At 36.3% G+C, this 17,523-nt stretch overlaps 1 protein-coding gene across 1 annotated transcript; it reads left to right on the top strand.

The window, feature by feature from the left end:
* The first annotated feature begins 16,921 nt into the window (after nucleotides 1-16,921).
* LOC131650064 (uncharacterized mitochondrial protein AtMg01250-like) lies at nucleotides 16,922-17,523 on the top strand. The gene is made up of 2 exons (XM_058919805.1): nucleotides 16,922-17,435; nucleotides 17,498-17,523. The coding sequence occupies exons 1-2, from the start codon at nucleotides 16,922-16,924 to the stop codon at nucleotides 17,521-17,523; spliced, it is 540 nt and encodes a 179-aa protein (XP_058775788.1).

The following is a 17,523-nucleotide window of genomic DNA, read 5'->3' as shown; positions in this document are numbered from 1 at the left end:
GACAGACGTATGCATTCGCATTTCATTATAAAGTACACTTGTCTATATAGATTTAAATGTTAACATCAGGGAGAAGTTGCATGGGGCATGGTTAATGTCTAAAGATCCTACTGACTGACGAAGTAGCTTTTAAAAGCTTGTCAAAAGAAGAAGCATCTCTCACACATGACTGAGATAGCTGAAATGCACACGGGGCATAACTCGTCATTTATCCCATTTACATGGGGCAATCAAATCAAGATCCATAGAATCTCTCAAAGATGCTGGATAGCCCATGGGGCAAGCCCATTATCTGGGGGCACGTTGCAAAGGTCACTCAGTACCAGATGGTATCAATACCACTCTCACATCCTTTCCAGGAACCTTTATAGGATATTTCTCATTCTATCCATGCAGTCTTCTTTAAGACATGTTCAAACACTCCTTACCCTTTCTGGGAACCTTTTTCATACAGTCTTTTTAAGACCCACCTTCTTATCCTTTCTATTTTCAAACCCTTTCAGACAGTCTTCTCTAAGACATATTCCTTTCCAAGAACCTTTTCTAGGTAGTCTTCTGTAAGACGTTTCTTAACTGTTTTCAGTTAGTCTTTTAAGACATATTCAAACTTCTCTCACGCTTCCAAAAAACCTTGTCAAACTTTGTTTAAAGTACAAAGTCTTTTATAAGACAGTTCACCATTCTTTCTAGAATAGTCTTCTTCAAGATGTTTTCCTTGAGTTTTGTTTAAAACCTCGCGTTCCTAAAAACAGTCTTTATCCTCTATAGGAATATTTCTGACCCTCTGCACAAACATATCCCTTTGAGCGTTGTTTAAAGCGCAGTCTTGTTCAAGACAATTTCCCATTTTCTCCAAGGACCTCTTCAGGTAATCTCATAGAAGACATCATCTCATTCTGAGTACTCAGCAAATCGCTATCCGTCATGCGCTACCGAAACGCGTGACTCACTCTGAAAAGCATCTACTTCACATCCAACACTTACAATCAAGAATCCTATTGACTAGGGGCATTCTTTTTCAAGAATTCAAACACTGGGGAAATACATATTCAGGCAAGACATGGTGAAATTCGAGTTCCCTCGAAAGGTCCCTCCTTCAGATTAAGGGACACGTCTCTCAAAATTCCCAATATTCGGGAAGTCACATTGGCATCATGCAAAGAGCATTGTTGCATATTTGATCTTCTCACGCCTGTACCGTTCACACCCCGCAGTGTGGGATAGGCATACATGCATAATTCTCATTGAGAATCTCATTACATGACACATGCATCATAACATTGCATAAAACTAACGCTACCTTTTCAGGTCACTTCACTTCAAAAATGTTAGCATCCAATTACCACGCAAACATGATCGTATCAACGATTCAATCTTAACAGATACAATTCAAATACTTCATTCCAAGTCTTTCTTCAAAGGCAATCCAGAAGCAATCAAACAGTTTCTTACCTCTCCAGGTAGTCTTGTCCAAGACAATTATCCAAATCTTCCCAAGCAGTCTTGTTTAAGACATATCCTAAACCTTTATAGGTAGTTTTGTTTAAAACGTAGCATGACCTTCATAAGAACCTGTCTAGGTAGTTTTATTGAAAACATATTATAGGAATCTTTTTAGGCAGTTTTGTTTAAAACGTTTCATATCCTTTATAGGAATCTTTTTAGATAGTTTTGTTTAAAATGTTTCATATCCTTTATAGGAACCTTTCTAGGTAGTTTTGTTTAAAACGTTCCACGCCCTCTATAGGAATCTTTCTAGATAGTTTTGTTTAAAACGTATCGTATCCTTTATAGGAACCTTTCTAGGTAGTTTTGTTTAAAACGTTCCACGACCTTTATAGGAACCTTTCTAGGTAGTTTTGTTTAAAATATTTCATAGCCTTTATAGGAACCTTTCTAGGTAGTTTTGTTTAAAACGTCTCACGACCTTTATAGGAACCTTTCGAGGTAGTTTTGTTTAAAACGTATTGTGTCCTTTATAGGAATCTTTGTAGGTAGTTTTGTTTAAAACGTATCATGCCCTTTATAGGAATCTTTCTAGATAGTTTTGTTTAAAACATATCGCTCCCTTTATAGGAATCTTTCTAGATAGTTTTGTTTAAAACGTATCGTATACTGTCTAAGAGCCTTTCCAGGTGAGTCTTGTGTAAGACGTATCACATCCTTTCCAAAACTTTTCTAGGTTTGTCTTGTTTAAGACGTATCATAATCTTTCTAGGCATTCAAAGTTTAAGACATGTTATAACCTGTATAGGTAATCTTGTTCAAAAGTTTGCAAATCCTCTCTAGAAACCTCTTCAGGTAGTCTTCTTTAAGACATTCTTTTTCCAAAAAAAAAAAACCTATTCAGGTAGTCTTCTTCAAGACATTCCTTTTTCTAAAGCCCCTTTGTAGGTAGCTTTCTTCGAGACATTCTTGTTTTAAGTACCTTTTTGAGGTAGTCTTCTTCGAGACATTCTTGTTCTATGTACCTTTTCAGGTAATCTTTTTTCAAAAAAAAAATTAAATTATTATCCTTTTTCAGTCTTCTTTAAGACATTCTACGAACCTTTCCGGGTGGTCTTTTCTAAGACATTCATTGTCCTCTCCAAGAACCTCTTTAGGTAGTCTTTGCAAAACATTTTCAACCTCTTCAGGTAGTCTTATGTAAGACATTACTTTATATCTCTTCATATACAATCAAATGGATGGCATCTATAAGCCCATCTCCCATAGAGCTATTTCCCTATGCAAACAAATTTCAGGGCATTTCAGTGTCCAATCATCTTCTACCTCTTCAGGTTCAAGAAGATTGAACAGGGGCAGCTGTCATACCCCAAAATTTGCCCTCCATGTTCCATTCACAATGATTCATAATTCAAGATTCAATGCCAAAGCTTTGCTCAAACAATCCCCAAGATCCACAGTCAACTGATCCAAACCTGAAGGTCAACTGCAATCAAAGCATGATTCAAATTAGGACCATGGGTCAAACATCAAGTATAGAGGAGTATAACCATCATTTGATCAAGAATGATCATGATTCCATTAATAGAAACTCAGAGATGAACAAATACAAAAAGGGTCAAATTAGGGTTTCTTAGGAGAAAGTCAACCCAACTTTGACTGGGCATAACTTTCACATGGAACATCAAAAATTCCTCACTCAAAGCCTATTTTGAAGGAAATTGGATTCTCTACAACTTTGTCTCTCACAAGCCAGGGCTAGAAATGATTCATTTGAGAGATACAATGCAAAAGATTACAGGTCATTTTCAGGCATCCTCCAAAAGTAGTTTTTTCCCAAAGAGGATATGATCAAGATAAAAGCTCCAAATGAAAAATATATTCCAAAGTGGCTTGTAGAGGACCTCTTGAGGTTTCCAAAAAGTATTAGAACTCCCTCATAGCTTAAAAATTGAGTGAGATATGCTTGATCAAAGTTGGGTGATTTTGAAGGACCAAATGTGAAAAAAGAAGGTTCAAATTGAGAAATTTTGCAAATGGGCCTATGGTTTCTTGATGCAATCTTGGTCCACAAGTCATTAGCATGCCTAAAATCATTTGCCACGAAATTTAGCATTATATTTGATTTAATATGATTTTTATCTCATTTTTAATGATTTAAATTAAATGGAGAATCAAATATTTTGTTAAATAAGTATATATAGATTGATTCCAATCAATATTAATGACAAATATAATATAATTTTCGTGCATATTAATTGGATAAAGATCAACACAAATTTTGGCCAAAAAAAGAAAGTTTTTATTCAAGAAATAAAACCAATTTTCACAAACATGGCAAGAAGGGATTTAAAGGGTTTTGGGCCCTTGTTTCAGACCTAATTGAACCTCTATAAGTAGTTGACACAAGGCATATGAATAAGGGTTCAGGAATTCGGATCAGAGGCATACATTCAAGAACAAAAAAAAGTCTAAGAACTCAAATTCGCTCTCGAGGATTTAAGGCTTCTCCACAAGATTTGAAGATTGCAAACGCTTCATGGAAGGATTCTGAACGTATTAGAGTCATCACGCTGCAACAACGACCCCAGATAACCTCCATTAAAGCCAAGGTATGTACCTCTAAAAATCGGATCGATTGGACTGTTGCACGCATCCTCATAGGTTTATGTTTGCATATTATGATTCTGTTTCATGCTGTGAACGTATGTGCGTGATTAATTGGATTTCTGGGCGTGTTTAAGGTGGTTCACCATTGTAGGCCGTTAGGGTTCTTGAAAGTTTGAATTGGGGCTTTTTATTAGAGGTAAAATTAGGGTTAATTAGTGGTATGAATGAAGTCGCGGAGTCTGGACGAAGGGATTGATGGGGTCGCGAAACATTTATTGGTGTGTATGTGTTATTCGTAATTTTCAGGTTGAGTTTTGCTACGAAGGAATTCGTAGCCAAACCGTAGCAAAAATATGCAGGTTTGTCTGGCTTAATGGAGAAGACGATGAGGTGTTATCCCGTCATTGGTTGATTTGAGTTTTCGCGCGCGTTTTCTTATCATGTATTTTTGAATGTTATATGAACAAATGGTTGTGTTTGATTAACACGCAGTGCTTGGAGACGCGCTGGTACGTGTGTTTGCTGGTCATTCAAGGGTCCAGGGTTCGATCCCTGGCCCTTGCTATTATTTTTCTGAAATTCCTAACTCATGATCCAGCGCGCGCATCATCATGGGGTTCATCATACTCCCTCTGATCTGATCCCTCCATTCACCACTAACTTAGATCTCACGGCCAGGATCTGGTGCCCTATACCATGAGCTTTCCATTCAACCACACTGAATTACAATCCTTATTAAACTTAAATAATTTCTATTATTCATTTAAATTAAAATGCTTTTTAGTATATTTATTTATGTAATAATAATTATTTTTTTAAATAAATTATTATATGATATTAATACTAAAAATACAATTTGTTGTTCGTTCCGATTAAATTAATTAATCGCTATGGGCAATAATGAATTTTAATTAAAATGTTATTTAATTAAAATACAATGAATCTCTATTTGGTTAAATGGTTTCGACTATCTTATTAGTCGCGATGATTAACCTCTCTATTTTCTAACTTCAAATTTGTTATTCTTTTTTAGTCGAATCAATCGATTATGAGGGGTAACGATACAAATTAATTATTAAAATACTATAATTCGTTATTGGTAATAATCAAATTAATTGATTAAAATTGGTAACGATACAACTTTTAATCTGTTAACTATGACGATCGAATCTATTGATCGTTGCGGTTAGTAGTGTCATACCAAATCAGGGTTGTACGCCCAAAACACTCAAAATACACTAAACCACAATACTAAAATATGGATTTTCATCCTCATCAATTAGACAATTCAAAAAACGCTTTTCAAAGCACAAACAATTTCAAATAACCATAATCAATTCAAAGGCGTACAACCCTTCCCCGAACTACGTTGACTCTGATTCTCCCTAAGGAGATACGTAGGCACTTGGCAACAAGGCGAGTCCCCTTCCCCTTCCTCCAAATCTTAATCATGTCTTTAACCCTATTAATTGTTTGTCACCTTTCTTTATGTCTTGCCATAACCCTTATCTTTGCAATGTTAACCTTTAGGAAAGGGTTGAGGGTGCCTAACACCTTCCCTCAACCTGAATATAGTATCTTACCCTGATCTCTTAATTGCATAGGTTTCCTATTCGCCTTGGTAGAATAGGTGGCGACTCTCTAAGTTATAATTTTTAGGCAGGTTGCTACACTGTGGTCTGTTTATGTGGGATGATTTGGTGAACGAACTTAATCCTTCAAGATGCTGTCAATGTGAAATCACCAAAGTTTCGTTGCTTGAATTTGCGAAGGAAATTGTTAAGGATATTGATTGGGAAGCTGGGAAGAGATTGGGAGAAGACTCAAAGAAATTAGACAAATTGAAGAAGAAGCTTAGAATGGAGAAGAGAAAAAATCTTGTTCTGAAGGTTGTACTTAGTATGTCATGGATGTTTTTTGCTTTAGTGTTTAAGCTAATGTAATTTCCTTGTACTGAAATTTTTTTTAAGTTAATGTACTTGTGTTTTAATGGAAGGTTCCTGTAACTTTCATGGTTTCTATGTAATTGGTTTGGTCTATCAATGGAAAACCTTGTTCTAATATTTGTAATTGATTTGGTTTATCAATGAAAGTAATATTATGTTTACCTTCTATGGCTTATAATGTATTGTAATTGAACAGCTTGTGTATAACTTAACATAACTTGAAATAGGTCTGTTACAAAACATGTTCCATCATAAATTAACTTCTAAAAGGTGTGTTACAACACTTGTTACAGCCTTATAACATGATACCCAAAATAACATGACACCCAAAATGGAACCCTTACAAACTTAGTCTTAGTACATAAACACAAAATGCCACAAACACAAAATAATAGAAACTTAGTCTTAGTACATAGTTTTACAACATCCCTAATCTCTAGTTTTATTGTTCTTCCATGACTTCATAAACCTAGTAGCCACACCAAGCTTTGAGTCTTTGGCACATGGCTTTTCTTCAGCATCTGATTTCCCTTTTTCTTTTCGTTATCGCGGCGGAAGGATTGAAAGGCTTGGTAGATAAGGCGGTTATAAACGAAGATTATGCGGGATTCTCAGTTAACGGAAAGTGCTTTGTTAATGCTCTTCAATTTGAGGATGATACGCTAATGGTAGAAGATGGTATTTGGAATCACATTTGGGCCATCAAATCCGTTTTGAGGAGCTTCGAACTTATATCGGGGCTTGGTATTTACTTTCATTAAAGTATACTCATCAACATAAACATTAATAGCAATTTTATGGAAGTGATAACTTCTTTTCTAGCGTGCAAGAGGGAGGAAGACAGGTTTCTTTTTCTTGGCATACCTATAGGATGCAATCCTAGAAGACTATCCGCTTGGCGTCCCCTAGTGAATAAAATTCAAAACAAATTGAATAGTTGGAAAGGAAGGTATCGTAGCATCGGTGGGAGACTAACTCTTTTAAAGTCAGTTCTCGGGAGTTTAGCTATTTTCACGCTTTCTTTTTACAAAGCCCCGAAGAGTATTGTAAAGGAAATCACCAGGATGCAAAGAAATTTTTTGTGGGGTGGAACGGTGGATAGGAGATGCATTCATTGGGCGAGTTGAAAATTATTTTGTTTACCGGTAGAGAAGGGAGGTTTGGGGTTAAGGAGAATTGAAGATTTCAACGTGGCTCTCCTTTGCAAATGGAAATGGAGAATCATGGAGGGAAATGAAGAGATGTGGTACAAAGTGTTGAAGGCAAGATATGGCGATTTAAATTGTCAGACTCTTAAAAGAGGAGGTATTCATAAGGTAAAGGGTTCTTGTTCCTCGTGGTGGGCGGATTTAGTTTCTATTGATCGTGGTTTAAAGGAGGAGGTTATTAATAGAGGCTGCAAGTTTGAGGTGGGAAATGGATTTTCGACACCTTTTTGGAATTCGGCTTGGACTGATTCAGGCATTCTCAAAGAGGTTTTTCCTTCTTTATTTTCTGTTTCTTTACTGAAGGATGTCGCTTGTGTGGCATTGGGGGGTTGGTGTAATGGAACTTGGCGGTGGGACGATCGCGACATTCCGAATAGCAGTCTGCTGCTTCCTGATTGCGCAGCTGAAAAGCTGCTGCTTGATGCTGTTCTGCAGCAGCCACTGTTGTCCACAGGCAGCAAGGATTCTATCCGGTGGACTTTCGAAGACGCTATCGGATTTTCGGTTGCTAACTGTTTTAGTCGCATTGTGGGACAACATGCTCCTTTCAGCCCTTGCGACCGCTTTGACAAAGCTTAGCCATGGTGTGGAAGATGGAAGTTCCGGTTAAGATTATAGTTTTTGGGTGGCGGTGTTTCCAAAATATTTTTCCAACTAAAGATCTTCTAGCAATTAGAGGTATTTCTCCTTCATCTAACTCTCTTTGCGTTTTCTATAATAAAAGAGAAGAATCCTCTCTTCACTCCCTCTTGTTATATCAGTATATGATAATAGTTTGGAAGGAGGTGGCCTATTGGATTGGTTTGGAAGATAGCCTAGTCGACTCCTTTAAGGAAGGATTTATGAAATGGCATTTGTACTGCAAGTCGAGAAAAATCAAGAAAGAAAAGGAGGGGGTAGTGTGGTTGGCGGTGGTTTGGACTCTTTGGTTGACAAGAAACAGTATTATATTTAAAAGCGATACGTGGAACATATTGGATATCGTTTGGGAGATAAAAGCTTTGGCGTGCAGATGGACTTTTATAGGAAAAATTAACTATCCCAATTGTAATTTTTACAATTTTAACAAAAATCTGTTGTTGTATTTATCGTAGATCACAATTGGTGTGTAATTTTTCTTTCAAGGCTATCCTTGCCTCTTTTGTATCAAGCTTTTGGAGAACTTGGGTTTTGTTTTTAATATATTCTTGATTAAAAAAAAGTTAAATACACACAAAATTTTATAATGTTGAACATAAAAAAAAATGAAACAATGTTTTTAATAACTTTTAAATGGCAAAATACTAATTCATAATGAAAAAAGAGGAGAATAAATCATCAAAAAAAATACGAAAAGATAGCACAAGATGTGTCAAGCTAAAAACACCATAGAAAGAAATATATAATAAAAGAGTTAACAAAAAGCAATCCAAATGTAAAAGGTATAAGAAAAAAAACTCCCAAAACAACTAAAAATCAACAAGAAATTAAAAAGCAATGATGAAAAAAATTGCAGGAAACAAAAACCTCACCTCTAAAAGGGCTCATGCCATCAGAACTACCATCAACTGAGCATATGGCTCAAAGAGAAGCACTAGAATCACTCAAACTTAGGAATCATATAATAGATTCTCAAATTGCTATTGATTAATACTTAATAGTAGGTTATGAAGCAAATCAGATAATGTGCTTAAGTTTTTCATTGATTTACTAAGATACTATTTACAAGACAAATAAACACTTTTTATTCCATTTATTTCTCATTTGCTCATGAGCCATACAAATAATATAATTTTGAATGTTCCAAATTGTCTAGATAATAGAATGTGAAATCATTGCAAGCCCACCCATAATCCTTAACCCACCACCTAAAAAGAGAAAAAAATAAAGCTAAAAAAATTATAGAGTTCATAGGAAGAACTACTAACCAATTAAAACCACATTATCAAAGTTATCTCACATGTAACAAACAAGTGTGAGCTGACTCTACCAAGCCTTCACACAAAGGACAAGAGACCGCAATTGGCTCAGTAATCACCCTACGCATAGTTAGAGTCTCTCTAGATTGGATCCCATCTTGCATAAGTTTATAAGAAAAAAATATCATATGGCCTATCTAGCCTTGATGAGATAAAAGGTCAAATCCTCAACCCGAAGAGAGAGAGAGAGAGAGAGAGAGAGAGAGAGAGAGAGAGAGAGAGAGAGAGAGAGAGAGAGAGAGAGAGAGAGATTAAAAGAGTTATTTAGCTCCATCCAGACTTTATAAATAGGAGCGACAAAGAAAACCACATCTTTACCTTGACGCTACTACCATCTATCTCTATATTGAGTTACAGTTAAACCTTGGAGAATAAAAAGAAGATTAGTAAAAAGAAGTTTTCTCGTGGACAAATAACATTCTTTCACCTTAGACCCGAAATTAACACCCATTTTCTCACTAGTCTATCTCACCCATAATCCCCTCTGGTTGCTTAGAGATGGAAAAAGCCTTGAGAACCTAATTTTAAACGAGATGAACCCAACTCGGAAAGAAGTTTGAAGACTCGATCCCAGTGTCTTACTAATACCATCTACAAACCAAAATAAAGGTATTGTCTTCATTGGAACGTAGAAGAACACTCATTCTCACTAAATGGATGTGGAACAAAAACTCAAAGACTACGCATGTCAAGGAAGATACAATTGAAGAACTTTATCTCATTGCTAGGATTTCATACCAAAGGCGAGAACCTCCTAAGATCAACCTCCACCTTTATTTGGCCAAAAGTTCCAAATTACCTAAATTGAGATCCCTAACGCTTAGGACACATTTACTCTTAGGTTTATAGACATCAGACACTTAACCTAAGAAATCTTATAGTAACCCTACATACCATCCTAAAGGAACTTTCATTGAATCCTAATTAGATTCTTCCAAATATTCCAAGCATTTTCTAAAACTATAAGAAGAAAATATGAATACAATTAAGGACATAATTAAGTAACATCACTTGCCTCCTATAATAGTTCCATAAATGAAGCCTCTTAGACAATCGAATAACAAGAGATTCCCAAGTGACTTCGAGATAGGGGTTAGCCACCATAGAAAATCCAAAGTATCCTAAATAGAAGAGATTCGACCTTATAATGGAGGAAAATATCTTTTGAGTCCATAAAGACAGGATCCACATTGACACTACTAGATTACTCTTAGAAAAATTAACGTGAAGGCTTGATGGATAATTATTGACATGGCCTATCATGAAGCAGTTCTTTAAAGAGATTAGAAAAATAATTAAACAGTTCTTTCCTAGGAACTGTGACTATTCCAGGTTCTGCCTATACCATTCACACTCAGTTTGAATTGGAATGAATGTTTGTCATATAGGTCACACCGATGGGGAGGAACCTATGCCTGTTAGAAGAGTCGGAGGACGGTGTAGCAACCTGCCCTAAAAATTAGACTTTTAGAGTCGCCACCTATTCTACCAGGGCGAATAGGAAACCCTACGCAGTTAAGAGATCAGGGTAAGATTATTATAATCAGGTCGAGGGAAGGTGTTAGGCACCCTCAACCCTTTCCTAAGGTTTTATGTTCAAAGTAAAGGTTAATGGCTAAATATTGAGGTTTATAGCTAAGGAAGTGAATAGGGCGAAAAGTGAGATTTGAACTGAATTGAGGTTTTGGGGAAGGGGACTCGCTTCATTACCAAGTGCCTACGTACCTCCTTATGGAGGATCAGAGTCTACGTAGTTCGGGCACAGGGTTGTACGCCTTAGAATTAGTATGAGGTTGTTTAAAGGCTTTTTGAATGGCCTATCGTAGTTTTTGAAATGTGAAGTTCGAAGGTGTTTTGAATTACCTTGTCGTAGATTTGAAAATCGCAGTATTGAAGAGATGAAAATCTGTAGTTTTGTGGTTTAGTGTGTTTTAAGATTTGGGCGTACAACCCTGATTTAATATGTCACCGTTAGTTGCGATGATCAATAGGTTTGATCATTATAGTTAACGGATTAAATAATGTATTGCTGGTTGCTCTGATCGATAGATTCGATCGTCACGGGCAGCAAATGAAGTGTATTTTGAATTTTGTATATTTTTTATCTCTTGTCTAGTGCGACTAATAGATTTAGTCGGGTCGAAAAGAGAATTAAACAAAGGATCAATTAACATTATTTCTCGTTAATGCGGCTAATAGGTTTAGTCGGATCGAGGAGAAAATTATATTAATCCCGAATCAATTGAATAAGAATTAAGATCTTTGCCAAATAGCAGTGGGATTGGGCAAACCCTAATACTTACACCTTTATAGGGTTTTTTAGTGATTCTTAATAATTAAAATTAATGGTTTAAACCGATTAAATAAATTAAATCAAAATAGTCGAACAATCGAGAAAATAATCCTAAACCTAATCCTAATTTAAATATATTATTAATTTAATTTTAAACTAAATTATATATATACAAAATATTGAATTCAATTATATAATCATATTATTAAAAAAAGAATGATAAAACCTGGGTGGGATCCCGTGTATTGGCTCCCTGGTGGTCCATGGTGGACCTGCATATTAGTGTGCGTTGGATCTGATACAGGCTCGATCTGATGGTGGCGGATTGAGAGTGTATGGTGGTCCTGTTTTGGTCGTGAGCGCTGGATCATGAGACATGTTATTCATGAAAAAATATGTTTGAACCCGGGGATGGAACCCAGGTCTTTTGCCTTACCAATGATCCGCCTTAGCCACCTGCGCTACCTTTACACGCTGATATAACAACACGCTAAAAATTATAAGTAAAAAAACAAAATCGTATTTTAAATTCAATACAAAGAAGAGCGCGCTGCACTGTGCTTCTTCTTCCTCGTGGATACCTAGCAAAGGCAACGTTTTTTTTGCCTACGGTTTACAAGCGTGGCCGTAAGTTCTCCTCCTCTAAACCTGCGACTCGACACCAATAAATACACAAAACCAATCCGAAACGAGTATATATGATCTCACGAACACACTATGCCCGTCGATTTGGCCTAAAATAGCCTCTAATCGGAAGCCCCAATTTGAAGGATACAAAGCCCTAACAATGGCGTATGGTGAATCCTGCGTTAAAACTCCAATAAAATTATACTGACACGTTTTCCACATTAATACAAACAATAATATACAATCATATGCTATTTATAATGCTTGTATGATATGAATCGAAATTAAGAAAAAAACGCTTAAACCGTGAGTTTTTTTATCGTGATTCTGCCCGCTTCGATCGTTAGTGATGATATAGATAACTTCCTGAAGCACCAGGGAACTGATTGGAATGATCAAAACACTTTGAAACAACCTATCACCACCAAAACGAATGTGACTTTTTTCCTCACTTTTTTGGAACTCGATTCAGATTTTGGAGGCTCCCCCCTTCTTCCCCTTGCGTCTGCCACTATTGTTAGTTTATATATGACTGCATTAGGTCAATTATTCTGAAGAAAACACTCTCTAATCCATCCCAAATATTGCCCATTCATGTGAAGATTTTTTGATTGAAACTTCTATCAAATCTTTCCAAAAATGCTCTTTTCTTGCCCTTGAAACTTGTGGACGAATTTGGACCAAAAATATGGAATTTGGATAGTTATATTTGATTGTAAAATCAAAATCAAATCAAATATTGCATATTTCTTTCATTTATTTTGATTTAAATTATGTTTTAAATGAATAAAAATTCACTAAAATCATAATAAAAATCATATAGTCGTGGGGCTGAGTTTAGGGCTTCTTAGTAACCTTATAATCAAATTTGGATCATAGCAATATAGGCCCATTTGCAAATATATCCATTTTGAACCTTATTTCCTTCACATATTTCACCCGAAATTCCCCAACTTTGACAAGGCATATCTCCCTCAATTTTTGAGATATGAGAGATTTCTAGGACTTTTTGGAAACCTCAAGATGTCCTCCAAAATCCACTTTGGAACATATTTTTCATTTGGAGATTTTATCTTAATGATATGGCCTTTGACGAAAAACTGCTTTCGGTTGACTTTTGAAAAGGACATGTAATCTTTTGTACCATATCTCTCAAATGATGCATTTCTGGCCTTGGCTTGTGAGAGACAAAGTTGTAGAGAATCCAATTTCCTTCAAAATAGGCTTTGGTTGGGAAATTTTTGATACTCCATGTGGGAGTTATGATCATTCAAAGTTGAGTTGACTTTCTCCTATAAAAAACCCTAATTTGAACCTTTTGAATTTATTCATTTCTGAGTTTTTATTAATGGATCATGATCAACCTTTGATCAAATGATGGATATAACCTCACATACTTGATGTTGACCGAAAGTCTTGAAGTTTGACTGTATTTTAACTATAGTTGACTTTTAAGTCAGCATTGTCGATTATTGATCATCTGAGCCATTGAGTGAGCAATCCTTGGAATTGAAGCTTAACTTTTAACATGGATATGCTTTGATACATACGTGACACCTTTAGATCCAATTGAGGCCTTAGAGATTCAAATTCTCTTGATAAAAATGCAAACCCTAATTTATGAGGTCCTTGATTAGGAGACTGTTACTTGAATAAACCCCCGAACCCTGAGCCATTGAAGATGAAAAGAGGAGGAAAACTTTGGGGTATGACAGACGGTTTTATAGAAGATCTTATTGGAGAGGGTGAAATATGGTGGAGGAGTTGGTTTCACGAAATTAGAAGGTGGAGTGAGAAGGAGATAAATACTAACAGGTTCGTATGGTTGAGGGTTTTTGAGTTCCGATACACGCATGGGACATTGATTTTTTTTTGTTGCCTTGGCGAAAGAGTTTGGTTCTTTTGTTTGCGTTGACAAGCGCACTTCAAACGGGGATTTCTTTGATATTGCTAGAGTAATGGTGAAAGTGGACGTTGGTTTTAATATTTTGGAGCAATTTAAAGTCGACATCAATGGGAAGGAATTGATTTTGACTTTGAGGGAAGATAGCTAGGACTCTTTGAGAATTAACCCAAGTAACCTTAAATCTTAAATTAATGGCTCTGAGTCCTCAGAATCGGAATATTATTGGTCGAATGATATGCAGGAAGTGGAATTGAATATGAATCGCGATTTATTGGATGATAGCATAGAAGATTTTTTGGTTAATGATAAGGTTGATAAGTCTGTATCAGATGGGTTGGAAGTGAAGCAGAAAAGCTAAAACATAACTGTAATCTCAGGGGGCGGAACTGATAATTCTATTATGAAGCAGAGTGATGTTCAAGGTCTGAAAAAGGATGATGGAGGTGCAGGGTTTGTTTGACAGTCTATTAAGAAATAAACTTGCAGCAGGTACTGTCATTCCTCTTTTCAATCTGGCAGTTGATGATAATCCTATTAAGAAGCATATTGGTGTACAAGTTCTGAACAAGGATGATGGTGGTGGAACACATGATTCGGTTGATAGCTTATTGAGAATTCAACTTGCAGTGGGTCCTGGCAGTTCAGTCTTGAAACATGCAGTAAATAATTAGGTTGGCTCAATTGACACAATGGTCAAGTGTAGTGTTGATCATAACAGAAAGTTAAAGGGTGGTAAGAAAGTGAAATATAAAAGGTTGTATGAGAAGGGTATTAAATGTTGTAAGAATAAGGGGAAATATTTGAAAGGCAATGTCGTTTATACTGGTGGTTCTGTGAAGTTTCTACTGAACTGTGGCAGGAATTTAACCAATACGGCAAATTCAGGCACGACTAATTCTGGCAGCAACTCTATTTGTTATGGAGGGCATAGGGAGGAGTCGGGCATTTGTAGGAATAAAGGGAGGTTGTGGGAGAAATTGAATTGCAAATTGGGGGGGGGGGTAAACTTTTGTTGGCTATTATGGCGTTGGGTGTTGTGATGCGGAGGGAAGGAACAATTTGGAGAGTAGGATTGTTTTTTGGAGAAAGGAGGTGACAAGGAGATGGAGGCAAAAAGGGAGTTTAATAATATTTCGAAATGATTATTGGTTCCATGAATATTAGAGAGGGTGTGAATGCGCTTAAAAGGATAAGGTTAAGCACTTTGATTAAGAAAGGCAATGCGAAGATTTTCATCATTCAAGAAACAAAAATTACTAGTTTAAAAGAGGAGATTGCTAAAAGCTTTTAGTGTTCCGTGGATATTGGGTATTCATTTTCCAATTCTTTGGAAAGATCGGATGGTTTGTTAATTATGTGGAAATCCGACAAGTTGGAGGTGATTAATATTTTTAAAGGAGAAGGTTATTTGGGAATCAAAGTTGTATGGGAGGGGAACTTGTACTATGTGATGAACGTGTATTCCTCATGTGATATGAATAAGAAGAAAAAATTATGGCACGATTTGTTGTTGTTGAAGGAATCTTTCAATGATGGTGATTGGATCTTGGGAGGTGACTTTAATGCTATTAAAGATAGAAGGGAGATGAAGGGGAGATTAGCAGTAGTGAACTATAATGATATGGAATTGTTTGCAGAGTTCATTGATAAAAGTGCTTTGCTAGATATTCCTTGTAAAGGGAAAAGATTTTCGTGGTATAGTGGAGATGGAAAGTCGATGAGTAGAATTGATCGGTTCCTTTTATTAAATAATGTTATCAATATATGGGGTGTTTTCGATCAATTTATTGGAGATAGGGATGTTTCTGAACATTGCCTGGTGTGGGTAGCGAATGACAACATTGATTGGGGGTCCTAAATCGTTCAAATTCAACAATGAATGGTTCTCTTTTGATTCTTTTGTTCCTTTTATGGAGGAAAAGTGGAAAAGTTTGAAAGTTGAAGGAAGACGTGATTTCATTCTTAAGGAGAAACTTAGACTTTTAAAGAATAAGCTTATGACGTGGAACAATGAGGTGTTCGGTAAGACAGATTTAGAGGTGGAGGAGGGAGTTCGGGATTTGAATTTAGTCGCATATGGAGGAATTTGAGAATCAAAGAAAACACGCTATTACAAAAATCTAGATTGATGTGGATGAAGGAGGGCGACTCCAATAGTGGTTTTTTTCATAAGGTGATGAAGGAAAGAAGAAGAATTAATCTTTTAGGTCCTCTCCTCTCGGAGGGGGCATGGTGGACCTGGTGGACCAAGTGAGGGAGGAGGTTTATAATCATTTTGGGAATAAATTTTTCGAATCGGAAGAAAATAGTCCCTTGTTGGAAGGTATTGAGTTTAATAGTATTAGCGAGGAGGATGGGAGGGAGCTTGAAAAACCTTTTCTTGAGTGTGAAATAAGGGAATCTATATGGAGTTGTGGGGGAGATAAAAGTCTGGGTCCGGATGGATATACATTTGTCTTTATTAAGAATTGTTGGGCTTTCATCAAAGAAGATTTCGTTAATTTTTTCAATTCCTTTTATTGCGGAAGTGTGATTTCTAAGGCGCTAACCTCCTCTTTCTTGAATTTAATTCCAAAGACTCATAATCCTTTGAGATTGGACTATTAAAGGCCTGTTTATTTGGTGGGATGCATGTATAAAGTGGTAGCTAAACTTTTGGCGGGGAGATTAAAACAAGTTCTCAATCCGATTATTTCGCCTTGTCAAAATGATTTTGTTCCCGGAAGGAAATTTTTGTATGGAGTTTTAATGGCTAATGAAGTGGTGGTTATGCTAGGAAAGAAGGAAGATATTGTTTTCTTTTTATAGTGGATTTTGAGAAGGCTTATGGTAAAGTTAGTTGGAGTTTCTTGCGTTATATGTTGAAGAGGATGGGTTTCGGGGGGAAATGAATGGATTGGATGGAGTTATTGATCTTTAATAACAATATGTCGCTGCTTGTTAATAGTAGTCCTACTAAAGAGTTCGGTGTTTATAGAGGGTTGAGACAAGGCGATCCGTTATCTCCGTTCCTTTTTGTTTTGGTGGCGGAAGGTCTAACGGGGCTTGTTGGGCAATCCGTTGACATTGGGGAATTTGGGAGTTTTGCTATAAAAAGGTCTTGTTCGTTAGATTTACTAAAATTCTCGGATGACACTCTAATAATGGGGGAAGGAACTTGGAAACACCTTTGGGCAATCAAGACGGTGCTTAAGGCGTTTGAGCTTGTTTCGGGTCTTGGAATCAATTATCATAAAAGCAAGTTGATAGGCATTAATGTTAATCGTTCTTTCTTGAAAGCCGCCGCTTTTTTTCTGTCTTGCAAAATGGAGGAGAGTAACTTCCAATTTCTTGGAATTCCGATTGGTTGTGATCCTAGGAAGGAATTGACGTGGAATCCTCTTTTGATTAAAATGAAGAAGCGGTTGATGGGTTGGAAGAATCGTTTTCTTAATTTGGGAGGTAGAATCACTCTTTTGAAGTATATCCTAATTTCTTTAACTATTTTTACTATGTCCTTTTAGAAGATGCTGGTGAAGGTGGTAAATGA

Source organism: Vicia villosa, linkage group LG2 (assembly GCF_029867415.1).
Source record: "Vicia villosa cultivar HV-30 ecotype Madison, WI linkage group LG2, Vvil1.0, whole genome shotgun sequence".
NCBI classification, from domain to species: Eukaryota; Viridiplantae; Streptophyta; class Magnoliopsida; order Fabales; family Fabaceae; genus Vicia; species Vicia villosa.
This window is presented reverse-complemented; position numbering and strand designations above follow the sequence as displayed.

What these genes read in the sequence shown, in the direction of transcription:
- LOC131650064 (XM_058919805.1), top strand. Translation starts at nt 16,922, where the DNA reads ATGTCGCTGCTTGTTAATAGTAGTCCTACTAAAGAGTTCGGTGTTTAT. An exon ending in TCGTTTTCTTAATTTGGGAG is followed by an intron (nt 17,436 to 17,497) that starts GTAGAATCACTC and finishes ATGTCCTTTTAG; the next exon opens with AAGATGCTGGTGAAGGTGGT.